General features: G+C 40.2%; 1 protein-coding gene across 2 annotated transcripts in view; it reads left to right on the plus strand.

Annotated features, from left to right (window-relative positions):
- The window catches only part of DTX2 (deltex E3 ubiquitin ligase 2), an 88,447-nt gene that overhangs the window by 14,967 nt on the left and 46,302 nt on the right, over positions 1 to 27,178 (plus strand). For both annotated transcript variants that reach the window (XM_063444576.1, XM_063444577.1), the window contains exon 3: positions 20,770 to 21,346. In XM_063444576.1, the coding sequence (XP_063300646.1) occupies positions 20,770 to 21,346 (577 nt within the window). The remainder of the gene's footprint in view (positions 1 to 20,769; positions 21,347 to 27,178) is intronic.

A 27,178-nucleotide genomic window follows, 5' to 3' on the forward strand; every position in this document is an offset into this window, starting at 1 on the left:
TTGACCCCTAACTTACAATGGGACCTTGTAACATTTAGAAAGTAAAATTAAATTATTTAATCTTCTATGTCACTAATGTCTGGGTTTAGAATTATTTCTATTTCATTAACATCTAGGCAGAGCATCCATCCCCCTGTCTCATTTCTTATCACTTGGTTTGTTTATACAAAGCATTCCTTAGCTCAAGCTATGTGGTTAGTGTTACAGAAAGGATAGAAATTTTGTGTCTTTGTTAGCTTGAAGATAGCAAAATGGAGTCTGCTCCGTCCTGAGTAACTCTGGCAATATACACTTTTAATTTCTATCATAGCACAAAATGTCTGCCGATATAAATATCCTGACAGAGCAGATCTTATACTCCGAGATGAGTGTACGATGCAGAGAGGGAGGTCCTTGTTACCAGAGCTTACTCATTTAAATGTTACAATACAAAGAGGGATGTCCCTGTTCACAAAGCTTACACACCTATAAACTGCACAATACAGAGAATAAAGGTCCCTGCTCACAGAGCTTACAATCTAATAAGAATGGTACAATACAGAGAGGGAGCTTCCTGCTCAGAGCTTACAATCTCATATGAATGTTACAATACAGAAAGGGAGGCCCCTGCTCACGGAGCTTATACTTTTATAAATGGCACAATAAAGAGCATGAGGCCCTGCTCACAGAGGTTATAATATCATATGAATGGTACAATACAGAGAGGGAGGTCCCTGCTAAGTGCTTGCAATTTATCATTGTTACAGTGCAGAAAATGGATGTTGATGCTAATTAACCTTACTTATGGGCTAAGACATGGACAATACTAGGTTATTACTCTAAAAGATTTCATGTTTCAATACTGTACAGTGAAATTTGACCTCCCAACGGAGGGTTTGCAGTAAATGATTATTTGTATTCTTTACAATTAATATTAGAAGAACTGAAATATTTCCACTGTAGACGCGTGTTGGAAACTAACTTTGCATGGTTTCCTCAGAGATGAAGATCGAATATGAAACCAGCTGACTGGTAAATCTCTTGCACTAAATGAAAAAAACAAAGATAAGCAGGAACAGTAGAGAGAACAATTCTATGATGATGTCATCAACCAGTCATGCCTGTGTTATGATGTCACAAATGGTCTTGGCACTAGCATTTTTGCATAGCGAATTTTGTTGAAAGTCACATCTTTCACAAGTTCAATCTTTTTTTTGTTATTGATCCATATAAAGAGATCATAAGGATCACGAAACAGAATGAAAATAAGTTGTGTGTGTGTGTGTATATCTATCTATCTACCTCAAAATTATGTATACAGTTAAATCCATGAACTTAACCCCTTAAGCACAGTGGGCGTTCTATGCCGCCCTTTTTGGGGTGGCTCTAAACTGCACAGAACATCTCCTCTGTCCTTATTACTTACCTGATCGTCACCGTTCACACGATGGCGATCGGCGTTGCTCACGGTCTGGGGGTGAGTGGGGGACTACCTGAAAGCCTAGCCGGTCTCCCCTCGGCAAATTAGGCCCCCACGGCCCATGTGATTGCTCTAACAGAGCGGTCACATGGCCGCAATAGGTGTCCATGTATCTGCCTACAGGGGGTAAAATAATAATAGTGTATGTGTGTGTATATATATATGTATGTGTGTATGTATGTGTGTGTATATATATATATATCATTTATTTCTGTGCTTTTAAAATTGTTGCTGTCACTTATCTTGTACAGGGAATAATGATTGAATGACCTAAATAACTTACTCTTTGGAAAGTGTCTGTCGGGAGAGATTTTTTTTATTTTTTCCATACTTTTTTAAATCTACGGTTTATACATTAACGCGCATGCACACGCACACGCACACACACACCCACACACACCCACCCCCATTCTATTTTTTACTTTTCTTTATTCCACCACTGCATTGCTCTCGAAATGTCGGCCACGACTCCACAGCAGTGATGATCAATTTTGATGATCTCAGCCTGTCGGATGCTTTCCATTGAGGATTTGCCCTAACCAGCAAATCTTCAGACAACTGAGCTCTCATCTCCTGAGACATGCACAATTGCATTTATACGAACAAAACTAGCCATATATGCTAATTAGCCATTCACACGACTAACTGACCAAGTATGTGTGTGTGTTGATACATACCAGTACCCATTCATAGACCCACACTAACATATATAATTTATATCATCCTCCCTTCCCTTCATGTTAATCAGAAAGCAGGGAATGGGGTTCATGGCAGTCCATGGTGTCTAGTGTTTGGGGATATGGACAGCTGTTCACTGAGCAGCACAGCCCTGCATCCCGCTCTCTTTTGTACTCTACATATTATCAGACAGCAGTTGCTGGGGAATGGTCTAATGTCTCAGTATCTGCTTCCCATTCATTGTTAATATCCCGTAGGAGATACGCCCACTAACTCTACCCCCTGCAAAGAGTGTATTTAAATTGTTTAGGTACCAACAGATATGTCACTGCCTGGCTCCCCATGATATATAATTATTTGATTTGAATTCGGTGGGGTTTCGGTGGGGGGTGCATATAACTGGTTATTCACTGCAGTTATTGCTAGATTACCATACTTATCACATCAAAGGCTTACTCCAATTCCGAACCTCAGTGGGTAGATCTACTTATTCAAAGACCACTAAAGGCCACCCTAACCATTTCATCTCAATGAAGTGGGTTGGGTGCAGTTCTGTCGTTGTAACCCTTCAATGTAGGGTTAACACACTTCAAGTGGCTCTTCATTAAAGGCACGTCCGCAGCAATTACCAAGGCAGACTCGGTTACTCAGTCAAATTAGCCTCCCATTGGTTAGACTGAAATCATCAAAATTGATGATCTTAGCCAAGGAGGTGAGGTGGCCATGGCAAAACCAGTCCGCTGCGAGTAAAACTTTCTATTGAAACCCTCTGTATCTGTATCTGTACCTGTACCTGTCTGTACATCAACGTAGGTAGGGTAGCAAGATATTGGCTCAAAACAACCATACCCATTATGGACCAGGTCATCCTTAAATTAAAGACAACTACCTAATGGAAAAACTAACAGCCCAGGTTTAAAACCTAATGCTTTCACAAAGGTTTGGCAACCATCGGAGGAATACTTAGAACACTAGCTATCCAGAAGCAGCACAACGAACCTGACCTCTAACATAGAACGGTCCCATACCTACAAATCTCTCCAGGAGAGACTATGCCCGTCTCTTCCTCATCTCCCTCTCCCCTTCACCACCAATCTATCTTATTTCTCTTTCACCTCTGGTTATAATATCTAAAAAAAAAAAGAGCCAGGAGATGGTGAATATTGCGAACATAGCGAGCGATGCCATAAACTGGTCCTGCGGTCTGCTACAACCCTGTTGATAGTGGGCAGTGTACACCGCCTACACGCACTGATCATAAAACCATCACAGACCTACCCCCCTTCTGACACAATCTTACCTACTGATAACTATGCATGATGTACGGTAAATAATTTGTCTACCAAAATAAGGATTTAACAAAACCATATGTGTAAACTGCATTGAATGTCATGTAACCTCTCTTATGACTTGTATATTTCATCTTTATTGCACTGCTATGTGATGTCTGAACAATTTATAACACAAGTCTACATGTGCTCATAAATAAAGAATATAAACATAAAAAAAAAAAATAATAGGTAGGGAAACACTTAAGCGTTCGGAATACATGTATGCATACCTAATTTTATAGTGTTCCTTAACCCCTTCACGACGGGTGACGGACGAGGTCCGTCATCCTGGGGATGCCCTTAACGACGGGTGACGGACCTCGTCCGTCACGCGGTAAAATTAACCCCAGATCGCCGCAATCGCGGCGATCGTGGGGTTAATGGTGCTCCGGTCTGCCTCTGCATTAGAGGCAGACCGGGAGCACCGGATCGGGCTGTCAGAGTACATGTGCCCGCTCTGACAGCATGCCAGAGCGGGCACATGTGCTCTCTATACTCACCTCCGCCTCCCTGCACTTCCGGGTTCAGTGTGAAGTGCAGGGAGACGGATCTTCAGTGATCCTGCCCCCTGCTGTTAAAAAAAAAAGTTAAATTAAAATCCCACCCCCCCTTTACCCATATTAATAAAAAATTAACCCCTTCTCTGCCAATTGATCACTGACTACAGTGATCAATTGGCAGGGATTACATTTTAATATGATCTGATTTTTTTTTAACCCCTGAGGGTTAATTCTTTTTTTTTTTTTTAACCCTCAGGGGTTAAATTTATTTTATTAATTAATTTAAATATTTTAAAATTATAAATTTAGCTAGCTGGGGAGGGTGGAAGTTAGTGGGGAATTGGGGGATTTAGTGTTAGGCTAACTAGGGGTTAACGTTAAAAAAAGTTTTAAAATAAGCTTTAAAAAGTTAAAAAATTAAGTAAAAAAAAAAGTTTTAATAACGTTTAAGTAAAAAAAAAAAAAAAAAAATAAACCCTTTACCCAGTCCAAATAAAAATTAACCCCTTGCCTGCCAGTCTATCACTGCCTACAGTGATCAAAATACAGATCACAGTATTATACTGTGATCTAATTTTTTTTTAACCCCTGACGATTAACTTTTATTTATTTTTTAACCCTCAGGGGGTAAATTAATTTAATTAACTAATTGAAATATTGTATAATTCAATATTTTGCTAGCTGGGGTGGGTGGGAGTTATGGGAAAATGGGGAATTTACTGTTAGTGCTGCTTACTGCTAGTTAGGGGTTAACGGTAAAAGAAAAAGCTTAGAAAAATGTTAAATCTGTAAAAAAAAGTTTTACGAAAGTTTAGGAAACTTTAAAAAAATGAATAAGCAAAACAAAAGTTTAAAAAATAGTTTTAAAAAGTAAAAAAATACATTTAATAACGCTCATTACCACTACACCTGGTACAAGCTAGCGGAAAAATGATCCCACTCTAAGGTTCAAAATATGCCTTTTGAAATACCCTGGGATGTCTTCTTTAAGAAATGGTATGGCTTTATGGGGTATTTGGATTATATAGCCTGGTAAAATACTCTAAAATGGGACATGGGCACAGCGTAAAAATTTAAAGTTTGAAAAAAATGGAATGGCTGTGTCCCAAATGTGCCCCTCCGATGTCCACATATACCTGGCAAAGGTACATACGGGGGTATTTTTGTACTCAGCCGACATAGCTGAGCAACATATAAAGTATTATAGAGTGGTGGTACACAAAATGTTTGCAAAATATACTGTGCAAACTCACTTTGTGTGTCAAAAAGGCAGAAAAAAACGCTTATTACCACTACACCTGGTACAAACTAGCGGAAAAATTATCCCACGCTAAGGTTCAAAATATGCCTTTTGAAATACCCTGGGGTGTCTACTTTAAGAAATGGTAGGCCTTTGTGGGGTAGTTTGAATTTAAAACTTACGAAGATGCTTGGAAATTGCACATAGGTCCAGCGTCAAAATTCAAAGTTCTGTAAAAACTGATATGGCTTGGTCTCCAATATGCCACTGTAGCTTCACAAAATAGTGCCAAAGACATTCATTGGGGATGTCTTTTTACTCAGAAGACTTAGCTGAGCATAATTTGAAGGTTTTGAACTTAGTGGCACATATGAAATATACAAAATGCCCAGCAAAAATGCAATCCGTATGTCAAAAAATGCACAAAATTATTTTTTACCACATACTTTGGCATATATTGGTGAATAAATGGGGGCATGCTAAGGCACAATATGCACCTTATGATATACCCTGGAGTGTCTACTTTTACAAATGGTAGGCCTTTGTGTTTTTTTTTTTTGAACAGTCAAACTGTTATAATACCCCAAATGGAAGCATAGGCTCATTAAATCCGTCTCTCAAAATTCTACTGTGAATACTGAAAAGGACAGGTCTCCTGTATGGCACTGTAGCTTCACGAAATAGTGCCATAGACATACAATGGGGGTGTCCTTTTACTCAGAAGACTTAGCTGAGCATAATTTGGGGGGTTTGAACTTAGTGGCACATATGAAATATACAAAATGCCCAGCAAAAATGCAATCCGTATGTAAAAAATGCACACAATTATTTTTTACCACATACTTTGGCATGTAATGGTAAAAAAATGGGGGCATGTTAAGGCACAATATGCACCTTATGACATACCCTGGAGTGTCTACTTTTACAAATGGTAGGCCTTTGTGGGGGTTTTTGAACAGTCAAACTGTTATAATACCCTAAATGGAAGCATAGGCTCATTAAATCCGTCTCTCAAAATTCTACTGTGAATACTGAAAAGGACAGGTCTCCTATATGGCACTGTAGCTTCACGAAATAGTGCCAAAGACATACAATGGGGGTACCGTTGTACTCAGCAGAAGTAACTGAACACATAATAAAACTTTGTACAGGAATAGCACACACCAACTTTACAAAATACACATGAGAAGTTCTTTGTTATAAGTTTGTGTGCGAAAACCCCCAAAAAACACAATTTTACTCCAATATTTAGCAGAGGTTGGCGGTAAAATGGCTACGTAGAAAGTGTCAAAACAACCTTAGGTAAATAGCCTGTGGTGTCTACTTTATATAAATATATACTTTTGTGTGGCAATTTTGTTTTATTTTATGGCTATTAGGCTTACAAGACAAACATACCAAATTCTAAAATCGCTCCACATTAAAATTTTATTTTACTCCTTGTGCTTTGTGACCTGTAACTACCAAAAAAAACTTAAAATCCCAGACACATTATATATTCTGTAAATCAGAACAAATAAATGAATTTATTTTTAATTACTTTCCTTAACCTGCACTAATTATGCACACATTATGATTGCAAAAACTGTAAAAAAAAACCAATATTTTTCTTTTTTTTGCATTTTTCTGTATTTTTTTATAATAAGTAAGCATTTATATATATATATATGTTATATCAAATTAAAGCCCTTTCTGTCCTTTAAAAAACAGTATATAATATGTGTCGGTGCAATAAATGAGAGAGATGCAAATTGCAGTTGAACGCAAACAGCAAGAAAATGCAAAAATTGCTTGTGTCATTAAGCGTAAGTCAAGCTTCTGAAGCTCTGTCCTTAAGGGGTTAAAGTTGATGAATTGAATTTTATTTATTTATTTATTTATTGCAGCTTCACTGTGGTATAGAAAATTGTTTCCTACCATTGATAGGCTGTTGAAGACCTCATAGTTTATTGCAGTGTGTTTAAAAATAACATAGTAATATGCTTCTTTCTAAAGCTAGTGATATCTGATGAATCATTTTATAATTTATATTTGCAGACAAAAATATACAAATACAGACACTGGGCGCTTCCCAGGAAATGGATGAGAAAAACAGGATGCAATATTTTTAAGAATCTCTTTACAGAAAAAAGACAGCTGGGATGGGGGTGGGGAAGGCTGTATCAAATTCTTCACCAGATTCACCAAAGCATAGTTTTTGGAAGACATTTCTAATGGTTACCTATAATCTTTATCTATTCTATAGATAAAAATAAAAAAAAGGAAAATGGAAAAAAATGCCCTTTTTAAGTTCTACCTTTTTTTTCCTCTATGGGTTATGCCCTCAACCTTTGGGAGACTGGAGAAGGTCGGGGTTCAGGTGTTTCAGGACAGTTTTGAGCAGAAGGAGATAATCTAACTTGATTTCTTGCTTGAGAACGACCCACTTATGCACAGGGACATTGTTGGGTATCTTCAACTGTAAACCAACCAGCACAAATTTGCTTACAAATCTATTGTACTTTAAAACACTAGGGTGTGGCACAGTGTCCAAAAAAGGCTACATTTTCTCTCCAGAAGATAACCATTGTAAACACAGTCGAGACACCACCATCAACTTTAAACTACGGTAAAGAGCTGACCCTTCTCTACACTTCCAAAAAATATGTGCGTGCTATCCATAACGTACGATGAAAGTACACATTGACCGTGTTTGTCAAGGGAAAGATTGCACAAATCCATAAACTCATCAAAGTGCATTGTTGGTTACAGCAAATAAATGGTGGGATTAGATTTAGCTGATCAGTGCAATACAACCAAATGTGGTTCACAGCAAAAAACACTAATGGCAGTCTACATAATCCATATGTGCTGTACAAAAAGCAAACACAGGAAATCCATATACTTACCTGGAATTTACACTAAGGCTTTTATCAGATATTTTGTTTTACTTGCCCCCTAATCCTACCAAATTTGAATTGGCAAATGTCCAGGGACTTTTCAGCAAGTACTTTACTTGCAGGACCCCCGACCTTTAAAAAGTCACCGCAGAAAAAGTGGAGTCTGTTACAAAAAATGAGTTAAGAGGCACCCTAGCTAGTATTACACTAACTGAAAACAGTCTGTAACAGGGGGCCAGATAGAGATGGCACAGTTTATCATGCAAAAGTTAACTATTGAGTCAACTGACTCTGTATGTAACTTGATTTATTGGTTATTTTGTATTCCCCGACTTGCTCTGGTTACGCTTTGTCAGCTGCCTGTATTGACTTAAAGCGGCACTATTACCCCACTCCCTTTTTAAAATGAGTATTTCATAAAGATACAATCTTTAAGAAATATACATACTGACTGTGTAGGAATTTTAACTAAAATCCCAACCAAATCAAAAACTACTTTGTCTCAGAGCTAGACACTGGGTGGAGCTACCACTTTATATGCATATCACTTTAGTGTGGCTGTGTCCAGTGTCTTCTATTGAAAAGAAGGTATAAGTGTGTTTCTTTGTGCTCTTCCAAATTTTGAGTGGTGATACTTTTTTCTGTATCATGAGTGTTGTCTCACAATCTACATTTTAATTTCCCACGGGAATAGGACCCACTACTCCTCCTGCATTTGTTTGTCAAATGTTTTATTGTCTCAGATGTATTGTGCCTTTGTCTTTTTGCTTGTACTAATTGTACCCATATTCCGCGCATCGTAATTTGCTGGCGCTTTATAAAGTACGATGATGATAATCTGGCTTCCATCACATCAATAAGATCATACTGTTTATCTTTTGACTATTTTTACCAACTACTTATTTTTTTTTTTATTTTATTTTTTTTTAAGCAGACACCTGACATTTTGATCAATCTCTAACTTTTCAAACATTGTTAAATGTTCAATCTGCCATCTGCCGTACTTAGATGAGAGGCTAACAAAACATTTTTTCAGGCAACCGTTTGCCTTTCACAGACCATAGCAGCCTCAAAGATTGGCATCTTATGAGATGTTTTAACTTACAGGAAGTAAACACTGATTTTGCTATCATTTTAATCACCTATTAGACAATCTAATTGATGACCACGGGTAGACAGGATGGATGTGTTCAGTCTCTGTTGTTTGCTCTCTTGACCCAGAGGAAGAGTCTGATGTGAAAGCCTCAAATTACTTTTTTGTTATCCCAAGCTAAGGGAAATTGAAGGAGCCTTCTGTGTATATAGCAGAAGTCTCTCATAGCTTCCTAGTTAAAGGGTGTTGTCCTCTTTGAATATGTTGAGACAATATATATATTACACAAGAATGTAATCACAGCAGCACAGTTATACATACAAATTATGTCCCTGGATGGAGCCCAATTGATATGTAAATCGATGTGTCCTTCATTGGCTCTGTAATAAGTTTTCTTTTTTCTCGATACCTCTTTACAGAGAGAATATGTACAGTTAAATGGTCACTCTAGCACCATCACAATTCTGCATACATGCAAAGTTGATGGGGCATAGCACCCTGCAGCCACTCTCCCTCTAAAAGTGGCTTTGAAATGCAGCGATCTTAACAAATATCTACCTTTTAGAGCTGTCAGACATGTTGTATGTGCAAGTTCTGTCTAGAGGAGCAGAAGAGTGCACATTCATCCTACATGATAAAGTGGATAAGGGGATACACCACTTAAAGTGGCACTGTCATGCCAAACTTACCTTTCTTTAATCAATTCCTCTTCTCTCCCTCTGTCAGGATCTGTTCCTAATTTCTTCCTGTCTGCTCTAGTTTTCTTTAAAACATAAGACAAAGTAGGGACTACTTTTGTCTTCTGGAGGTTTCCTCCGCCTGTCAATCTCTGACCAGCAGAGGAGCAAAGTGTTCTTCATTTTCGGTGGTCAGAGCAATTTTCCTACAATTCTCACCTTTCCCGTGTTCCCGCGAAGCCTCCTCTCACTTTTCCCGAACGGCCTGTCCTGTAGACAGAACTTCGGCAAAACTACCGAATTGCGTCAGAATGAGAACCGTTTCTCCATTTGTGTTAGGGCGCAATTCGGGACTTTGTTCGTATCGGAAAGTCATTAATTTACTGCGAATAGGGGCATGTCTATTAAACAGTGAGCACCCATGTGCCAGTGCCCTCCATGGGTGAAGATGGATTATTTTTCAAAAATGAGTGTCAGCGCTATATTTGATAACCTTACATTAGGCAATCAGTATGAGTATGGAAACCAACAACTTATAACTGTGGGTTGATAATATATGTATCAGACCATATGTACCACAATAAGTTTGATTACACACACACAAAGAAAATATATACAAAACTTGCTCAAGGGTCCAAAAGAGTCCTGGGTGAAAGTCTTTAAGGGTGCTAATCTTGTTTTGCAGCAGAGATGTAACATCTACAGATACACTGTAGCTCAATGAGGAGTGTGCCTTAAAAGCATACAAAAAAGCTTTCCATAGTATAATACTGCTATTTATTCATATAAAAAGATTCCCTCTCCCCCAAATAGAAACCCTTACATCAACAAGTGGTGGTACTCGTTTCCAAGATACCACATATACACTTAAATGAATCAGAGGCTTGACAGCCGTTTACCGTCCACGGTCACTGCAGTGCAAAATCCCGCCCAATCTCAGCGCTGATAAAGCAGTGTTTGTGCAGACAGGAGACCTTAGTTTGAAATCGATGTTTGTCAGGTTGTAATCCTCAGACCTCTCTGGTTGTGAATAACAACTTTTTTTTTGATTATTATTTTTACAATTTTTTTTTACTGCATTGAGCTGTTATAATGCATTAAAAACTTAGGGGTTAAGTCTACCCCATAGTTTCTCTTTGCAACTTCTGCCTATTTTTAAAAGGAACTTTCCACATTTCTGATTCTGGGACATTTTCAGGACAAAGTGCTAATGGTAGATATACTAATAGGAACTTTACTAATATGTAGCTTTACTAATGGTCTCTATAGTGATTGCTCCATTCTGGTTGTGCTTTGTTAATAGTGGTTCTTTATGTTTACAGTTTCACAGACTGCTGTGATGGAAATCATTGGTATATTAGCCAGATGTTTCTCTTCTGTAATAATAGAAAAGAAAAAAACCCCACAGATTTAACTCTGTTTACTAATATTCACTATGAGCAGAAACAGTCCTGCTTGCTTTATTGGGCAGCCCATGGTTAATGCAAATATAAATGCTTTAAAACCTGGATTTCATGGGAGATTGGCTTATTTACTAAACTGGAAATTGACGTGGTACATGAATGTCATGCTCTTATTTAGAGCTTCTCCAGTTGTAATGGAACTGCTATTGTCGGTTTTTCTAGTTTCAGTAAATTCATCTTTTTTTATTTTTTTTATTTTTTATTTTTGTCGTGCACGTAAATACATCAGAGTCTGCATTGCCACAACAGCTTTCACAGACTCTTTCGTGTACATCAGAATACAACAGTGGTGTAGCATGAGTAAACGTGGCACTTTTTGTTATATAACATTTGAGTCAACTTTAAACCTGGTACGTTTCTATGTACTGTTTCAGAAGCTTGTACATGTGTACAGGAGAAGCCAAGTCATGGTGAAGTAGCCTAGTGTTATCGGTTTTGCAGTGTAATAGGGAGTGTATGTGTGCTGCTTCGAAGTGAGGCTGGTTAGGGTGAGAAACTTCTCTACTTGTGAGACACGTCATGGAACAAAAAGATAAAAACTAACAGAGAGCATAACATTACATGCTGGGATGTCATAGCGAGTGATGGCATTGAGGGCGAAATGTGTCCTCGTGATATACTAGGGCTATGTGTTAGCGCTGTTCGTCGCCGTTTAAAAGGCACATCTATTTTAATCCTATGTAGTGTAGAGCCTAGGTGAGTGCGCGCCACTAAGTCGCGCTATAGCGCTAGTCAAGGCCTGGCGTGGTTTAGATATTGGTGGCTATCTGTGTGCATGTCCCCATATCCTAGGGGGGTGGGGGGTTTATCACCTGAGCTGTTAAGGTCAACCCTGTGAGGGTTTTCTCTCCGCCTTTGGGGAGCAATGTGTTTGCAATTTCTAAAGCATAATTAAACTTAAAATAAACTGGTTAAACAAAATTGAAAGGTAGAGCAGATCTGTACGGTTGTTACTGGACCATTGGATCACGCAAAGGGAGTTCCCGTCTCTCTGGGCCGGAAGACGATTGAGGGTGAGGTTGTGGAGCTGTCGTGTTACTCTGGATTGAGAGTCCCAATATGTCCAGTATAGTTTGGCCATCCTGGGGGGTCGTGGCCTTGTGTTATTCTCCATTTACAGTCACCCATAGGGTTCTGGGAGTTGCCCATTTGTAGGTTATTCCAGCTGCGTGAAGTGGTTTGGTAACCGTTTGCATGTCCCTGTGCCATAGGAGTGTGGCTCTGCTTAAGTCTTGGAAAAATGAGTCGGCATGATTCAAACTCCAATGGGGTCTCCCCCCCGAAGTGCCGCCAATAGCCCGAGCTTGTCTGACATTGTTTGACATCTGAGTATAATGTCCCTTGGAGCTGCGCTGGGGGCCTGTGGTGATTTGGAAATTCTGTATACCCCATCAAACAGGAAAGATTTAGCCTGTCTCGTCGGCAGTACCTCTGACACTAGGCAGTTCCTCTAGTGGCACGGTCTCTAGTACCCCTCTGATTTTTATATTTTTGCGTCAGCTCCTGTCGTCTAGTAGGTGGACTTGGTTGGAGAGATTTTCCTGGGCGGTTTGCATTTGTCGGATCTTGTCGTCCATTGTGTGGATGCTGTATTTCAGATCCGTTATGTCCCCCTGCCTGCACTTTTGTGGTGAGCGTTGCCAAATCTGCTTCCCACATTTGTTTAAGGTTGTGTTGGAGGCCTGCCAGCATGTTTTGAATGTCCCCTTTCGTGGCTGGGGTACAGTCCTTTGGTTCCAGTGAGGGTTCTGGTCCATGGGGGTCTGGTGGGGGGCTGTCCTATGTGTAGTCCTCTTCCGAGGGTGCAGGTGAGGCTTCACGGGGAGTGGGTGCTTGCGACACCCTGGGTGTTTGTAGCATTTGGCTAATGTCCTGCCGTGCTTTTGTTGTGACTGGGGTCGGTTTTTGGGTTTTCCGTCCCATCTCACCTGCACTGTGCTGGTTTGTCTGCTGGTCTCCTGAGGCAGGTATGTACCACGGCCAGCCCCTCTCCGCTTGATCCCCGTGCTCTCCGCCCGTGCGGTAGGCCTTACTGCCTCGTTTTCGTGCCGGGCGTTGGAAAAAAACGGCATCAGCCTAATTGGTGAGGTTGTCGGTTTGCAGCGGTGCCTTTTGAGACCACGGGTTTCGCTGTGTGGTCCCGATGTTAGCGGATTTTAGTTTTTTTTTCTCGGAGCTCCGAGTAATGGCGTCTGCTCCGGTGCGGTGTTAGGCTCCGCCCCCAGTAAATTCATCTTTTAATTAATTTTCCTATTGATATCCATTGGTTTAAATAGCAGACGCCCAGAAGTGTATTGAGTGGTACTTGCTGCAAATGTTTGACAAAATAAACTAATGCTATGTTTTGCCTCAGTTGCTGTGTGTGTGTGTGTGTGTGTGTCGAGCAATGCTAGAGCCATAAAAATGGAAAACATGACAGATGGCAATGGATGTGAGTGTCTATATGATCAGCCAAATACCTTTACATGGCGCATGGTCCTTGTTCATCCTTTAAGGCTGGGTGGCTGTGCATGCAGCAATGAACAACTTATTATTATTATTATTATTATTATTTATTTTATATTATATAATTTTTTTTTTTTTTAAAGCAAAGTATAAGTATCAGCTAAAGTAATAAAACAGAACAAAATCACAATGTTAAATGCCATTCCTAATAAATTAGAGTGGGGCAATAATAGCCAAATTAAAGAAAGGAGAGCGAAAATGGCTACAAATAAAGTGGAATCCCATAACATGAGCATGTTAACCCAGATACTCAATCAGTGGTGTCCACTCCATTCTATACATAAGAAATCCACAAAGCATAACCATCACCTTGTCCATGTGAGCATATTATCTGATTTCTTATGGTGGATTCTCCGTTTTGCCTTATTGATCCTCTTGCAGCCAAGAATGAGTCCAACATATATATTTTTGAAGATCATCATGGAGGCAATTGCAAATTTTAGTATGTAAATATCTTTTAGTGTAGATAATGCATATAATCTATGCCTCCATGTTGCTGTCCATTTTTACAAAGCCTCGCCCCTTTTTATTTTTTTTTAATTTGGTAGTTTTTTAACCCCTGAGCTGAGCCAATTATTAATCACAATGTGATTTTGGTGGAATCCACTTCTTGGAGCAGACACCTGACATACAGCAGGCCCCACACAATTGTTCACAATGAGTTGTTTACTTTTGTGTCCCTGTCTTCCCCAGTGTAGTGAAGGTGTTTTGCAAAATTAATTTTAAGAATGGGACTCTGAGCTAGCACTCCAATTAAAGATTGAGTCTCCAAACCATGGGTCCATTTTGGGTCCATAACCAAAAAGGTCACAAACTACTAGTGTATTTCATTAAAAAGAATGAGTAGCATTTTGGGCAAATGTACAAGTGAAGGCATAATATTTATAAAATTAATCTTGTAATATTTTGCTTTGTGCTTTACATGTACTTATATATCCTTATTGGTTAGATGTGAACCCAAGATGTACAAGTGCATACATTGTAAGAGCACAAAATAAAATGTGCTATTTATGATGGACCTATTTTAGCTAACTTTATTGCAGCAGGGTTCTACAAAGCATGTAGAAAAATGATGTAAATTGAATCGGGAATATTATGTTTGCAGGCCTCCCAAACGTCCTGATTTTCCCACTGTCCTAACCAAGTTCCCTTGTAACGGTCCCCAACAAGCATAGGGCGAACGCATCATTAGATGCGCTTGCGCTGTGTTCAGTTAAGGGTGCTGGACAGTGAAGTGATCTCGTCACTGGCTTTACGCAAAGGGGGTGGGCCTGCCTAGGAAGGAGCGGACTGTGTCCACCTAAATTGCCCAGCCTGCCGTGAGTGCATGCCAGGGCAGACCTTGCAGGAAGCACTGTTTCATTGTTCCCTTCTGGGTCCTAGTGCACTGAAAAGAGCGCAAGCGCAATCAAATAATGTGCTTGCCCTATGCTTGTTGGGGACCGTTACATGGTCTCTCCAAAAGTGAGACACAAGGGAACTTGGTTGGGACAGTGGGACATGACTCGAAAATCAGGACTGTGCTGCTGATTTTAGAACGTTTGGGAGGCCTGCAAACATAATATTCTTGATTCAATTTACATCTTATTTCTACATGCTTTGTAGAACCCTGTTACAATAAAGTTAGCTAAAATATGTCCATCATAAATAGCACATTTTATTTTGTGCTCTTAGAAAACAATAGTGGGAAGTTATACTGAACAGCTAGGACAGCATGCCAGGAAATATGGCTGCATGCAGCTTTGCTTGAGTTTCACATTTGGGATTCTTAATTGGTTTCAGAATAGCTTGTTTCATGTTTTTTCTGTATTTGTTCCAGCCAGTTGTGTGAGCTGCCTGGGCAAAATAGTACTATTATGTCATAAGACCTTTTGAAACTGTTTGCATTTTGAAGTGTACCTGTTATGGTACACTCAAGTTAAGTTTTTTTTATTTTTTAGTTTTAAGAACATGCCATTCCATCTATATATTTTGCTAGCAGAAATGCTAGTAAATGTAGAGATTTGAGTTGTAAACTCGTTAAAATGTTGGCTCATTCCTCGCTTGTCAATAAAATCCTTGGTGTTAGACCTGTGTGTTCACAGCACAAACAGTCCAATGCCAAGGACTGAGTGACAGGGAGAGCAAGAGGGCCCATGCCAGACAGTTCTTGGCTCCCTGTCAAACCGCTGCTTCCCCAGGAGGCAATCCTCACACTTGCTGGGATATTTAACTTTGACACATGTCCACAACAGACGAGGGCAGCACAGGAGTGGTTACAGCACTGTAACATCCAAGGACCTTCTGGGATGGTGGCTCTGGAACGAAGAATTGCAGATAAGTAATGATATAGCAACTCCAAATTACAAAATACATGATTTATCGTGACTTGTATGTTAGAGTGCACCAGTTTGTTTTAAATGAAGTTAGAACAGAACATGTATATGCTGCATTGTTGCTAAGGGGGAAGTGATCATTTGTACTAAGTTTCCACTATATGCACACTGAATTTTGACAGCATATATACTTTATATACTATATTTGAAAGGTACATTAGATATACTTTTCTGTCTTTATTTATATTATGTCAATGTAGAAGAGCTGTAGCAAGATTTTTTTTTTTTTTTTTTTTTTTTATAATGTGAACTAGATAGGGAGCAGCATCATAGCAACAGCATGTGCCATTAATTGAGTTACTGGGCAGAGTAAAATAACCCTCCTATATGTGATTCTCTCGTTGACAATCACAACTACTCCACTCCCTACTCTACTAGGTGCTGTGTTCTATTTCTCTAGCATTTAAGTGTCAAAATTTGCTAGCGGAATATAGAATGAAAGAGTAACGATTGTCACTTATCTGGTACATGGGGGATGTTACATTTAGAGTGACTTTTTTTTTTTTTTTTTTAACCAGAGCATCTTTTGGAATAATATACATCAGGCATAGGCAACCTTCGGCACTCCAGATGTTTTGGATTACTCCTCCCATGATGCTTTGCCAGCATTATGGGTGTAAGAGCATTAAGAGGGTTTTAGTCCACAACATCTGGAGTGCTGAAGGTTGCTTACCCCTGATATATACATGTTAAGTGCAAAATAGAGCAACCAATATTCATGGGGTGTGCACAGGCACTCCCTAATGCAGTTGGAGTGTCAGCTGCTGCATGAGCTGGCAGACATATTAATAGGCATTCCTGACCATCCCAGCACTTCCTCATTACTATAAGGGAACTTGTGATCTGCACCTCGGGCTATTGCAATGACTTTAAATTCTCCCTCACTGTCCTGAACCAGAAGGAGTTTTTACAGTGATTTGCACCAGTGAAAATTGCAGACCATGAGCTCCTCCAAGGGAGCCATATAGGATCCCTACTAGACCACCAGATAGGACCTTTGTCCAAAAGTAGGATGTAGAGGAAAAAAAGCATATTTATAGGTTTGTTTTTTTAACATTGTAATTCATGTGGAGTCTAAAACACACACAAGCTCCCACTCATAGCACATTCATTTACCCAAGCTAACCACCCAGATAAACACATATTCATAGCTAACAACACACATATTTCACTTGTACCCACACACAAGAAAACACATCCATCACGACTACCCACACACCGAAAACACACAATACTTACTGGTACCCACACATCCCTCTCTACTATTCACACAAAACACATTATGCACAGCCACACACTTCATTCACAGCCATCCGAACATATCACTGCTACTTGAACAAAGCCAAAACCAACATCACTCACAGCCAGCCATATAAAAGGCATGCAGATAACCACAACAGACACAGTCATGATACACACACACACACACAGCCATTTAATAAATATATAACATAAAAAATAAGCACTCCTGGGTGCACACCCTAATGAAAAGTGCTGCTCACTCCTATGTCTGCATTCATGGGGATGTATCCACTAAACACTGATATTTGGTGAATTTAAAATAGAATTGCAAGATGTAGGCCAAATGTGCTGATGTGGAAATATTCCCCTACTGTGCTGTAGTCACAGCTTAGTTATGACCACAAACGGCAGCAGCCAGTCTTGGTTTATATGTCTGTCTGGAGAGCTATTTTTTTTTTTTATATAAATTCTTTATTTGTACGTTTTTTTTTTTTCATGAAGTTATGTATTCAAGTGGTGGGTACTGAATAAAGAAAGCGGGTGGGGGAGATGGTTACATTTGAACAGAGTACAATTTTGTATTGTTTTCAAGATTAACGTTTGCATGCCTTTAGTTTATTTCGAAGCGTGCAGTTCTGGTTGCTGAGCATTTCAGGTACTGGCATGCTAGGTAGCATGGGAGATTTGGTGCCAGGTGGCTCGATGGGTCTGGTAGGCGGTGTTGTTGCTATAATGGTACTCTTAGCCTTGTGGGGGCTGAAGTATAGCAGAGTCAAGGAGATGGGAGAGGTTGGGAGGAAAGGTTGTGGGAGAGCTTTTTTTTTTTTTTTTTTTTTTTTTTAAGCATGGATTGATTTTTTTTTTTTATGTATTTATTTCGCAAATTGGACAATTGCCAGAGCTTCTCTCTTCACCTGTCCCCCTCAGCTTGCTTTTGCTTCTAGTATAACAGGTCTAAATCAGCTGATAAGCAAAATACAGTTTGAAGATTGCTACTTTGTATACAAAAACCATGATGAAAGGAAAGATGCACTATAGGCACCCATACAACTTTAGCTCATTGAAATGGTCTGGTTGCAGGGTCTCCTTAGTCCTGCAATGTAAAACATTGTTGTTTTTAAGAAACTGCCTCTAGTGGTAATTATGTCTCATCTCTCATTTCTCTCCAATAATATCACTTATTCATCAAATATCCCCCTCCTCTTCATTTAGCATATTTTTTTATTTTAACAAATCCTCCCTCTCCTGATTCTGCTTGGTTATTTCCACTTGACCTGGTTTATTTGGTCTGATCTAGTGCAGTAGCTACTAGCCTGGCCTATTAGTTACTCGCCTCCAAAAATGCCCATTTATTTGTTTGTTTTTGTCATAAGCTCTCCACCACCCATGTCACACCACGTCCTCTCCATCTAATAACCTATTACATAAAGCAAAGCGTGCCACCACAAACTTCAATTCTGAACTATTGTTAACATTTGGAAGAGGAGGTAAATATATACGTAATCTCTCAAATCAACTGAGAGTGCTGCGTGGAAACCGGTAACCGCAAACCTGTAGCGCAAGTATATATCTTTCACTTAGCATGAACTTGTGATTTCAGTATAGATTGCATTTTTGTTCCTTTCAAGAAGACCATGTCATCCATATGTTTAAAGGGAAACTCCAGTGCCAGGAAAATGATCCGTTTTCCTGGCACTGGAGGGTCCCTCTCCCTCCCACCCCCCAATCCCCAGTTGCTGAAGGGGTGAAAACCCCTTCAGTGACTTACCAGGGGCAGCGACAGGTCCCACGTCGCTGCTTCCTCCTCCCCCGCTGCTCCTCCTTCTGCTTACGTCGGCCGGTGGGCGAGACTGATCTCGCCCGCCGGCCGAGGAGACCTAATGCGCATGCGCAGCAATGCCGCACATGCGCATTAGCGCACCCCATAGGAAAGCATTGAAAATGAATTTCAATGCTTCCCTATGGGGAATAGAGCGACGCTGGAGGTCCTCACACAGCGTGAGGATGTCCAGCGACGCTCTAGCACAGAAAACCTGTGCTATGAAGCAGGAAGTGTCCTCTAGTGGCTGTCTAATAGACAGCCACTAGGGGAGGACTTAACCCTGCAAGGTAATTATTGCAGTTTAAAAAAAAAACTGCAATAATTACACTTGCAGGGTTAAGGGTAGTGGGAGTTGGCACCCAGACCACTCCAATGAGCCGAAGTGGTCTGGGTGCCTGGAGTGTCCCTTTAATGAAGGATTGGTCCACTTTTCCAACGTTTTATGCTTTAACCCTTAAGGACCAAACTTCTGGAATAAAAGGGAATCATGACGTGTCACACACGTCATGTGTCCTTAAGGGGTTAAAGCAAAAATGGTTCTTTGTTCTATTTCTTTCTTTTAAGACCGCAGTATAAATAAACCACTATTAAAGGGACATGCATCAGTTGACAATGATGTTTTTAACCCCTTAAGGACACATGACATGTGTGACATGTCGTGATTCCCTTTTATTCCAGAAGTTTGGTCCTTAAGGGGTTAAACCAGCATGCAAACACTTTCAAGCAATTATACAAATCAAAACAAAGCAAGAAAAATGTTGAGAAGTATGTAATAAACATTTATAAACTTGTTCAAATTGAGTTATTACCTGCTCAGCTCTGTTTTAGACCATTCCACTACCTGACACCGGTGCCTGATCTGCATAGATCATGCTGATCAGACTTCCTCTCTTTTTCCTCTGTAAGGATGTTGGAGGTTGAAGAAATTTTCCAACTAGACATATGTAAATCTGTTTGGCATGCCAAATTTACTTTTCCAGCATTCCTAGGGATAGGGCACTGATTGGCTAGCTCAGTGCCCCTCCCACCCCACCCCCTGGAGTTGGTGTGGAAAGCATAACAACAAAAGAGCAGGTAAATATGGGTAAAACATTTACCTGCTTTTTTTCAGCTTGGTAAATGATGCAGCTGTCTCCTTCACAGCTAAAGCTTTTGAATGACAGTTGTCTCAAAGTGATGCATGTCCTTTTAACGTATGAATATGTTAAGAATCTGTGTGTTTGGTTTAGATGCTTTTATTGTTTTTTTTTTTTCTCTCTCATGGCCTTTGTCATGTGGTTTTTCAATTTTCACAGTTTTGTTGTATATCCGTTCATTACAAACTCGTTGATTATTGCAGTAAATAGAGTAAATTTTTTTTTTTTGGTAAGATAACTATTATAAGCATTATCTCTGGCTCCGTTCTGCTTACTAATAGGTAAAATTATAACGGTTTATGAGATTATAACTCTTCGACACTGTAAACCATTTATACTGACTATTTCTTTCTCTATTTTTACCCCCAGGAACAATGCGATTTGTAAGAAAATCTCTCTATCCAGCAGATTCTGCACCAGCCAAGGGAATATGTTGGGAGTGGATGAATGATGAAGGTTACTGGAGTCCCTATGAAATGCCAGTTGCAATATTCCTGGAAGAAGCTTTCTGCAATCGACAGCAGTCAGTTGACCTTGCATTACTCAGACTCCAATATCATGTTGATTTCATGTCTTTCGTCCAGACAAATAAGATAACGGGTTTCAGACGTCGAGTTCAGAGGCGTATTGATACACCTTACCCATTAACTCCCAAAGTAGGGCCAGTTCATAAGTCTGCGGCCTGTGCATGTTACCAGTGCCTTGCCAGCAGTGGAGCAGGCCCCATTTCAACTCGCAATAGACACTCTATGGGTAACTTGCCAACCTCCTCAAACTACCAGAGCGCCAGTAGGACATCTCTTATATCCACCAATAATGTTGGTTATCTACCTTACCCCAAACCGACATTAACTAGTGCAAAGTCGGCTCCGAAACTGAACAATACATGGCTGCCACCATCAACATCCATGCATTTGCCAGGGCCATCATCAACTAATGGAATCAGGTAATTGGTGTAATGTACAAAGCATTTTAATGACGACAAAAAATGTTTTATCTATTCTTTATTTATTTTATTTGCTTTTTAAAATGTATTTATTTTTTTGTTCTATGGGAAAAATCCAAAGAATTAAATAGCAACCCAATTTAATGTTCTATAAGGATTAATGTGTATATTTTCAAATTGCTAAATTGTAACCTACTTAAAGATGTAGTTCTAAATTGCTAACAATGTTTAAATGTTGTTTTTGTGAGACCTGGCAAAACTGAATTTTTTTCTGTTGGTTCTTATGAATGGATAACTCTAGTAGTTATAGGCCATGTGTAATCATACCAATCCATACTAGCAGTAACTGCTTTAATGGGCTGATAGTTGTCCTTTGATGCTTTCAGCCAATTACCACCTCTTATTGCTGCTCAGACTAATGCATCTTCATTAGCCAAATCCGCACAGAGGGTATAGGCTGCTGCCGTCTCTCATTTAGCTTTAAAACATTAAAAGTAATTGAACTGAATGGAAGAGGAGCACCAGGGACTCCAGACACTATAGCCATTTAAGTGAGAGGAAGCAGTCACCGTGCGTGTTCTTTTAAGGGACACTATAGACATCAAAACAACTTTAGCCTAAATAAGCAGTTTTGATGTGTAGATCATGGCCCTGCAGTCTTGCTGCTTAATTTTCTGCTATTTGGGAGTTAAATCATGGTTTCGGTTCATGCAGCCCTAGCCTAACCTCCCCTGGCTATGACTGACACAGCCTGTGTTAAAGAAAAATGGTTTCCATTTCAATCAGATGGTTTTTATCTCCGGCTTTGTAAATAGAACTTTAATCACACAGAGGAGGCTCCTGCAGGGTCCAGCAAGCTTTTAACAGAGCAAGAGATGAGATATTCTAAATTAAACAGAATATGCAAGTTACATGCAGGGAGGTATGACTGAGCTGCATTAACAAAAGTGATTTAACTCCTAAACTTAAGCAGTGAGACTCAGGGACATGATTTATACACCAAAAAGGCTTTATTAAAGGATCACTATAGGCAACCAGACCACTTCGGCTCAATTAAGTGGTCTGGGTACCAGGTCCCTCTAGTTAACCCTGCAGCTGAGAACATAGCTGTTTCAGAGAAACGGCTATGTTTCACTGAGGGTTAATCCAGCCTCTAGTGGCTGTCTCACTGACAGACGCTTGAGGCGCTCCTGCGCTTCTCACTGTGAAAATCCCAGTGAGAAGACTCTGGACGTCTGTTTTAACCCCTTCAGCCCAGTGGGAGGGGGGCCCTGAGGGTAGAGGGGGAGGGGGAGAAACTTAATGATTCTGTTGTGCCAGGAAAATGAGTTTGTTTTCCTGGCACTATAGTGGTCCTTTAAGCTAAAGTTGTTCTGATGCCTATAGTGTTCCATAAAGTAAAAATGCGTTGACCCCCTTCATTTGGTGAGAGTTTATTGCAAAAGCTGTAACAAGAGTTTTGGAGCAGAAGCATTCATTTTTATTTTTTTGTCAATCTGTTTTTTTTATTGAAGGCATATAAGATGGGATACATAAGAGAAAGCTGGGGAAATGTATGGGTGGTTTACAATATAAGGTTGATACAACATTCAGCAAGAGTATGTTTCATTTCCAGAATAACTGCCTAATTTTCTTTATGTTTAAACTGTAGTATGAAAATACAAGCTATGGATCGTAAGATCCGGTATGTAACATGCTAAATTAACAATGCATTAACTGGTCTTAATGTACCAACAGTGCAATACAGTGTAGGTTAAACTATGAGTCAGCTGGTATGCATTTGCTAGTCGTATGTTGTATATAGGTAATCCATGTATCCTGCTAACTGTGCCTAAACTGCGTGTTGTAATACAAGCTGAGAGCAGGCAGTTATAAGTTGTGAACACATTTAATGCGCTTGTAACATAACTGTTGTGCACCGTAATGGGGGCTTGCTCAAACTGCACATAGCTTAATACATGTGTGAGTGATGCGACAGGTAAAATGTTTAGTGGTGTAGTACTGCTGAACTCACTGGTGAATTGCATGAGTGTCTGGTAAGCAATGTCCTGGTGCAAACTTCAAGTGGAGTCGTTTAGCTAATTGGGAAACACGCTGTATTATCCACCAAAAAATTCATGGCTGTGGGCGGCATCTAGTGGGGCTGCAGGCTTACGGTCCATCTATCAGCCAATACCCCTGCTGGGAAGGTCGGAGCCATAGGTTGGACGGGTCAACAAGAGGCCGGTGAGCTGTTGGTACAAGGAGGGAGCGCTCCAGCTCGGAATGAAGGCAAGCACCTGCAGTCCACAGACTCGAGCTGTCGTGGTCGAGGCCGAGGCTACCCTCTGTTGGACGCCATGGGGAGCTCGGATTTTCTGCCGTCGCCTGCGACGGTCGGGCTTCCAGCGGTGTGGTCGGTACCATGGAGGTGTCCTCCGGGAGGCCTTCAACCCAGAAAGGATTGCAGGGCGGGCTGCGACATTAGCTTTGCGTGGTTTACCCGATGTAGGTCTTTTCCATCTCCGCACCTCGTCCCTCCTTACTGTTCCCACCGGGTCAGGTGGTTCCCATCTGCAACATAGCTTCAGTCGCTCCCAGAGCCTTTGAAAGAGCCTGTCCAGTCTCTCAGCATACTGCTACTCTGTGTAGTATCTTTGGCTGCTTTGATGGGCTGGCGCGGGCTTCTGCCACTGAGTCGCGGCAGCCATCTTGGTCGGCCCACTGGCCGCGTTGTTCGGGCTACGGGGTATAGCCGGGGCTTGTGGTGTCGTTTGCCCTGGTTTGGTGGGGACCAGGATGACCCCTGCCGGTCCAAAGGGGGGGGGCGGGGACCCATGTCGAGGTTGTAGCTTAATATGGCCCCAGGAGAGCGGCCGTCTCCCCCGTGGTCCGTTTGTCTCGGTAGGTGGTAGGCCTCGCTGCTAGGCTCCGGTTTCTGCGGTCGGAGCTGCATGCTTCGCGTACCGTTGGGTGCCGCTTCAGATGCTGGTTATCCTCCTCAGTCTGGTAGGCTGTTCCAGGCTCGGTAGGTCGCCGTTAGGGCTCAGATTATGCCCCTTGCCACCGGAGCATTTAGCATGTGCGTCAGGCCATCTTGACGGTCAGGCCCCGCCCCCCCGCAGATGCATTAATTTTAACTGACCTAATTTATTTTTGCACATTTTTTTTATACATTGCATATACAATGCATTAAAAGAGAGCATATCAACACCAGAATAGAAGATCAATTTTAAGATTGTCTGTCTGTCTGTTCTAGAACAGTTTAAATGTATTTTGTTTAATCCCATTACCCCAAGATTTTGATAGTTGTATTATATTTTATCAGAGCACAAAACATTGACTGGTCTAAAGGAATAGCATACCTTAGAAGATACCCTTTGATTTAAGATGTATGAAAACTTGCAAAGCTTAAAATGTGCTCTCAAGTACAAAAGTGATTTGCTGTGTCATGCGATTTATTCTTCATGCGGTACTGACCGTTTGATAGTTTCTGAAATTAGTGACTTCTATAGTAGCCTTTTATCGGAAACCTGTGATTGAATTTGATTGCTCAACCCTAAAATAAAAATAAATCTGCTGTTTGCTTTAGAAAATAATTGGACATTACAAGATTTTAGACAAAAATTGCCGAACTGGAATTTTGTAATATAGCTATTTTGAGATTAAATGTGTAGTTCCTTCTAAATGTGCTTCCTTTCCTTGTTTAGTGAATAAACATCTATGTGGTACATTGAGAATCTATGTGCATGCATCCTACTAACTACTTCTATTGCTACAGGCTAAAAACTGCTGAAAAGCAACCAGGGATATTTACTAAAGTGTGAAATCAAAAAGAATTTCAGTTTAGTCCAAAATACTTAGAGGACCACTCTTCACCCCAAAAATACTTCAGCTTGCTGAAGTGCTTTATGGGTGAGGAGTATCCTATTTTAACCCCAGTTTATTAAAGTGATGATTTCTATGAGAGATCAGTACTTTAATAAATAAATATGTTTACCCCTTTTGCTGCCAGTCAATTACTCAGGGAGGGTTTCTTTCTCATTCCCTTAGTTCCCCTGAGATAACAGAAGTGTCAGGTGCACTCTATTTGAGTGCTCCTGCCTCCTCCCCCACAGATCTCCGATCATTCGTCTTCAGCTCATGCTATTCCTTCTCAGATGTGTGCACTTTCACGAACGGTCTGATCTCGAGGGGGATGAAGGTAGCGCCAGAGATTATAAAAACAGAGAGGTGTGTGTAATAAAAAAATTAAATATATCCATCTCAAAAGAAAGTTAAAATAGAAGTCCAAGTGTGAATCCAAATGTAAAAACTTGCTTGAAGATAAAACCTCAAAGAGTCAGGGTAGTTTCTCTGGAATGGGGTCAAATCAGAGTATTCTTGGCAGCCATATATGCAATAGAAAAAGACAACTAATGGTGCAGAAAATCCCAGAATAACATAAAAGTTAATAAAAATGTCTATGGTCCTACTTACAATTAATAGAGCTTAACCTAACTCTAGTCTGAATGGCGTACAGTAGCACAATCCCCACTTATAGGATACGTAGGGTGGTATAGGTAGGTGGATGTATCGTTGATATGAAGATCATTAAAAAAAATATATAAAAGAGACCGCAATAGTGCTCACAGTATAAAGGCACCAGGAGTATAAAATAATATATTGGTACTTACATTTAATTGGGCAGACTAACTGCTCAGTGTGTAGGCGTTAAGTGGTACACCGTGGATTCTTTTGGAGTAGTCCTCACTGGAACTTCGGATGACAGGTAGAAAATAATAAAAAAGTAAAATGTCACACTCACAGTGGAAGGAGGCCAAAACACCTCTCTGTATGTTGCTTACAAAGCCTTCCTAAACACTTCCTGTAAAGAGTCATCTAATGTTTACACTTCAGTTACATTCCTTTATTGCAAATTCTGTATTAATTTATAATTTCTTATGTCTTGCTAGACCCCGCAGGAGCCTGCTGTATGCATTTAAAGGGACACTATAGTCACCTGAACAACTTTAGCTTAATGAAGCAGTTTGGTGTATAGAGCATGCCCCTGCAGCCTCACTGCTCAATCCTCTGCCATTTAGGAGTTAAATCCCATTGTTTATTAACCCTAGTCACACCTCCCTGCATGTGACTTGCACAGCCTTCCATAAACACTTCCTGTAAAGAGAGCCCTATTTAGGCTTTCTTTATTGCAAGTTCTGTTTAATTAAGATTTTCTTATCCCCTGCTATGTTAATAGCTTGCTAGACCCTGCAAGAGCCTCCTGTATGTGATTAAAGTTCAATTTAGAGATTGAGATACAATTATTTAAGGTAAATTACATCTGTTTGAAAGTGAAACCAGTTTTTTTTTCATGCAGGCTCTGTCAATCATAGCCAGGGGTGGTGTGGTTAGGGCTGCATAAACAGAAACAAAGTTATTTAACTCCTAAATGACAGTGAAATTGCAGGGGAATGATCTATACACTAAAACTGCTTTATGTAGCTAAAGTAATTTAGGTGACTATAGTGTTCCTTTAAGGTTCAATTTACAGAGTAGGCGATAAAAACATAGCCAGGGGAGGTGTAGCTAAGGCTGCGTGGACTGAAACAAAAGTGATTTAACTCCTAAATGGCAGAGCACTGAGCAGTAAGACTTCAGAGGCATAATCTATACACACAAACTGCTTAATTAAGCTAAAGTTGATTTGGTGACTTACTGTCCCTTTTATAAATAATAGTAAACAAATACATTCAAATGTGTTTCATACTTAGGCCGTACAAATATATTGATGAAAACAAGTGAAGAAATAAAATGAGATGGCAATTTTATAATAATTGTTACTTTTTTAAATAGTGTGGTTTCAATCTT

Source organism: Pelobates fuscus, chromosome 1 (assembly GCF_036172605.1).
Source record: "Pelobates fuscus isolate aPelFus1 chromosome 1, aPelFus1.pri, whole genome shotgun sequence".
Classification (NCBI taxonomy): Eukaryota; Metazoa; Chordata; class Amphibia; order Anura; family Pelobatidae; genus Pelobates; species Pelobates fuscus.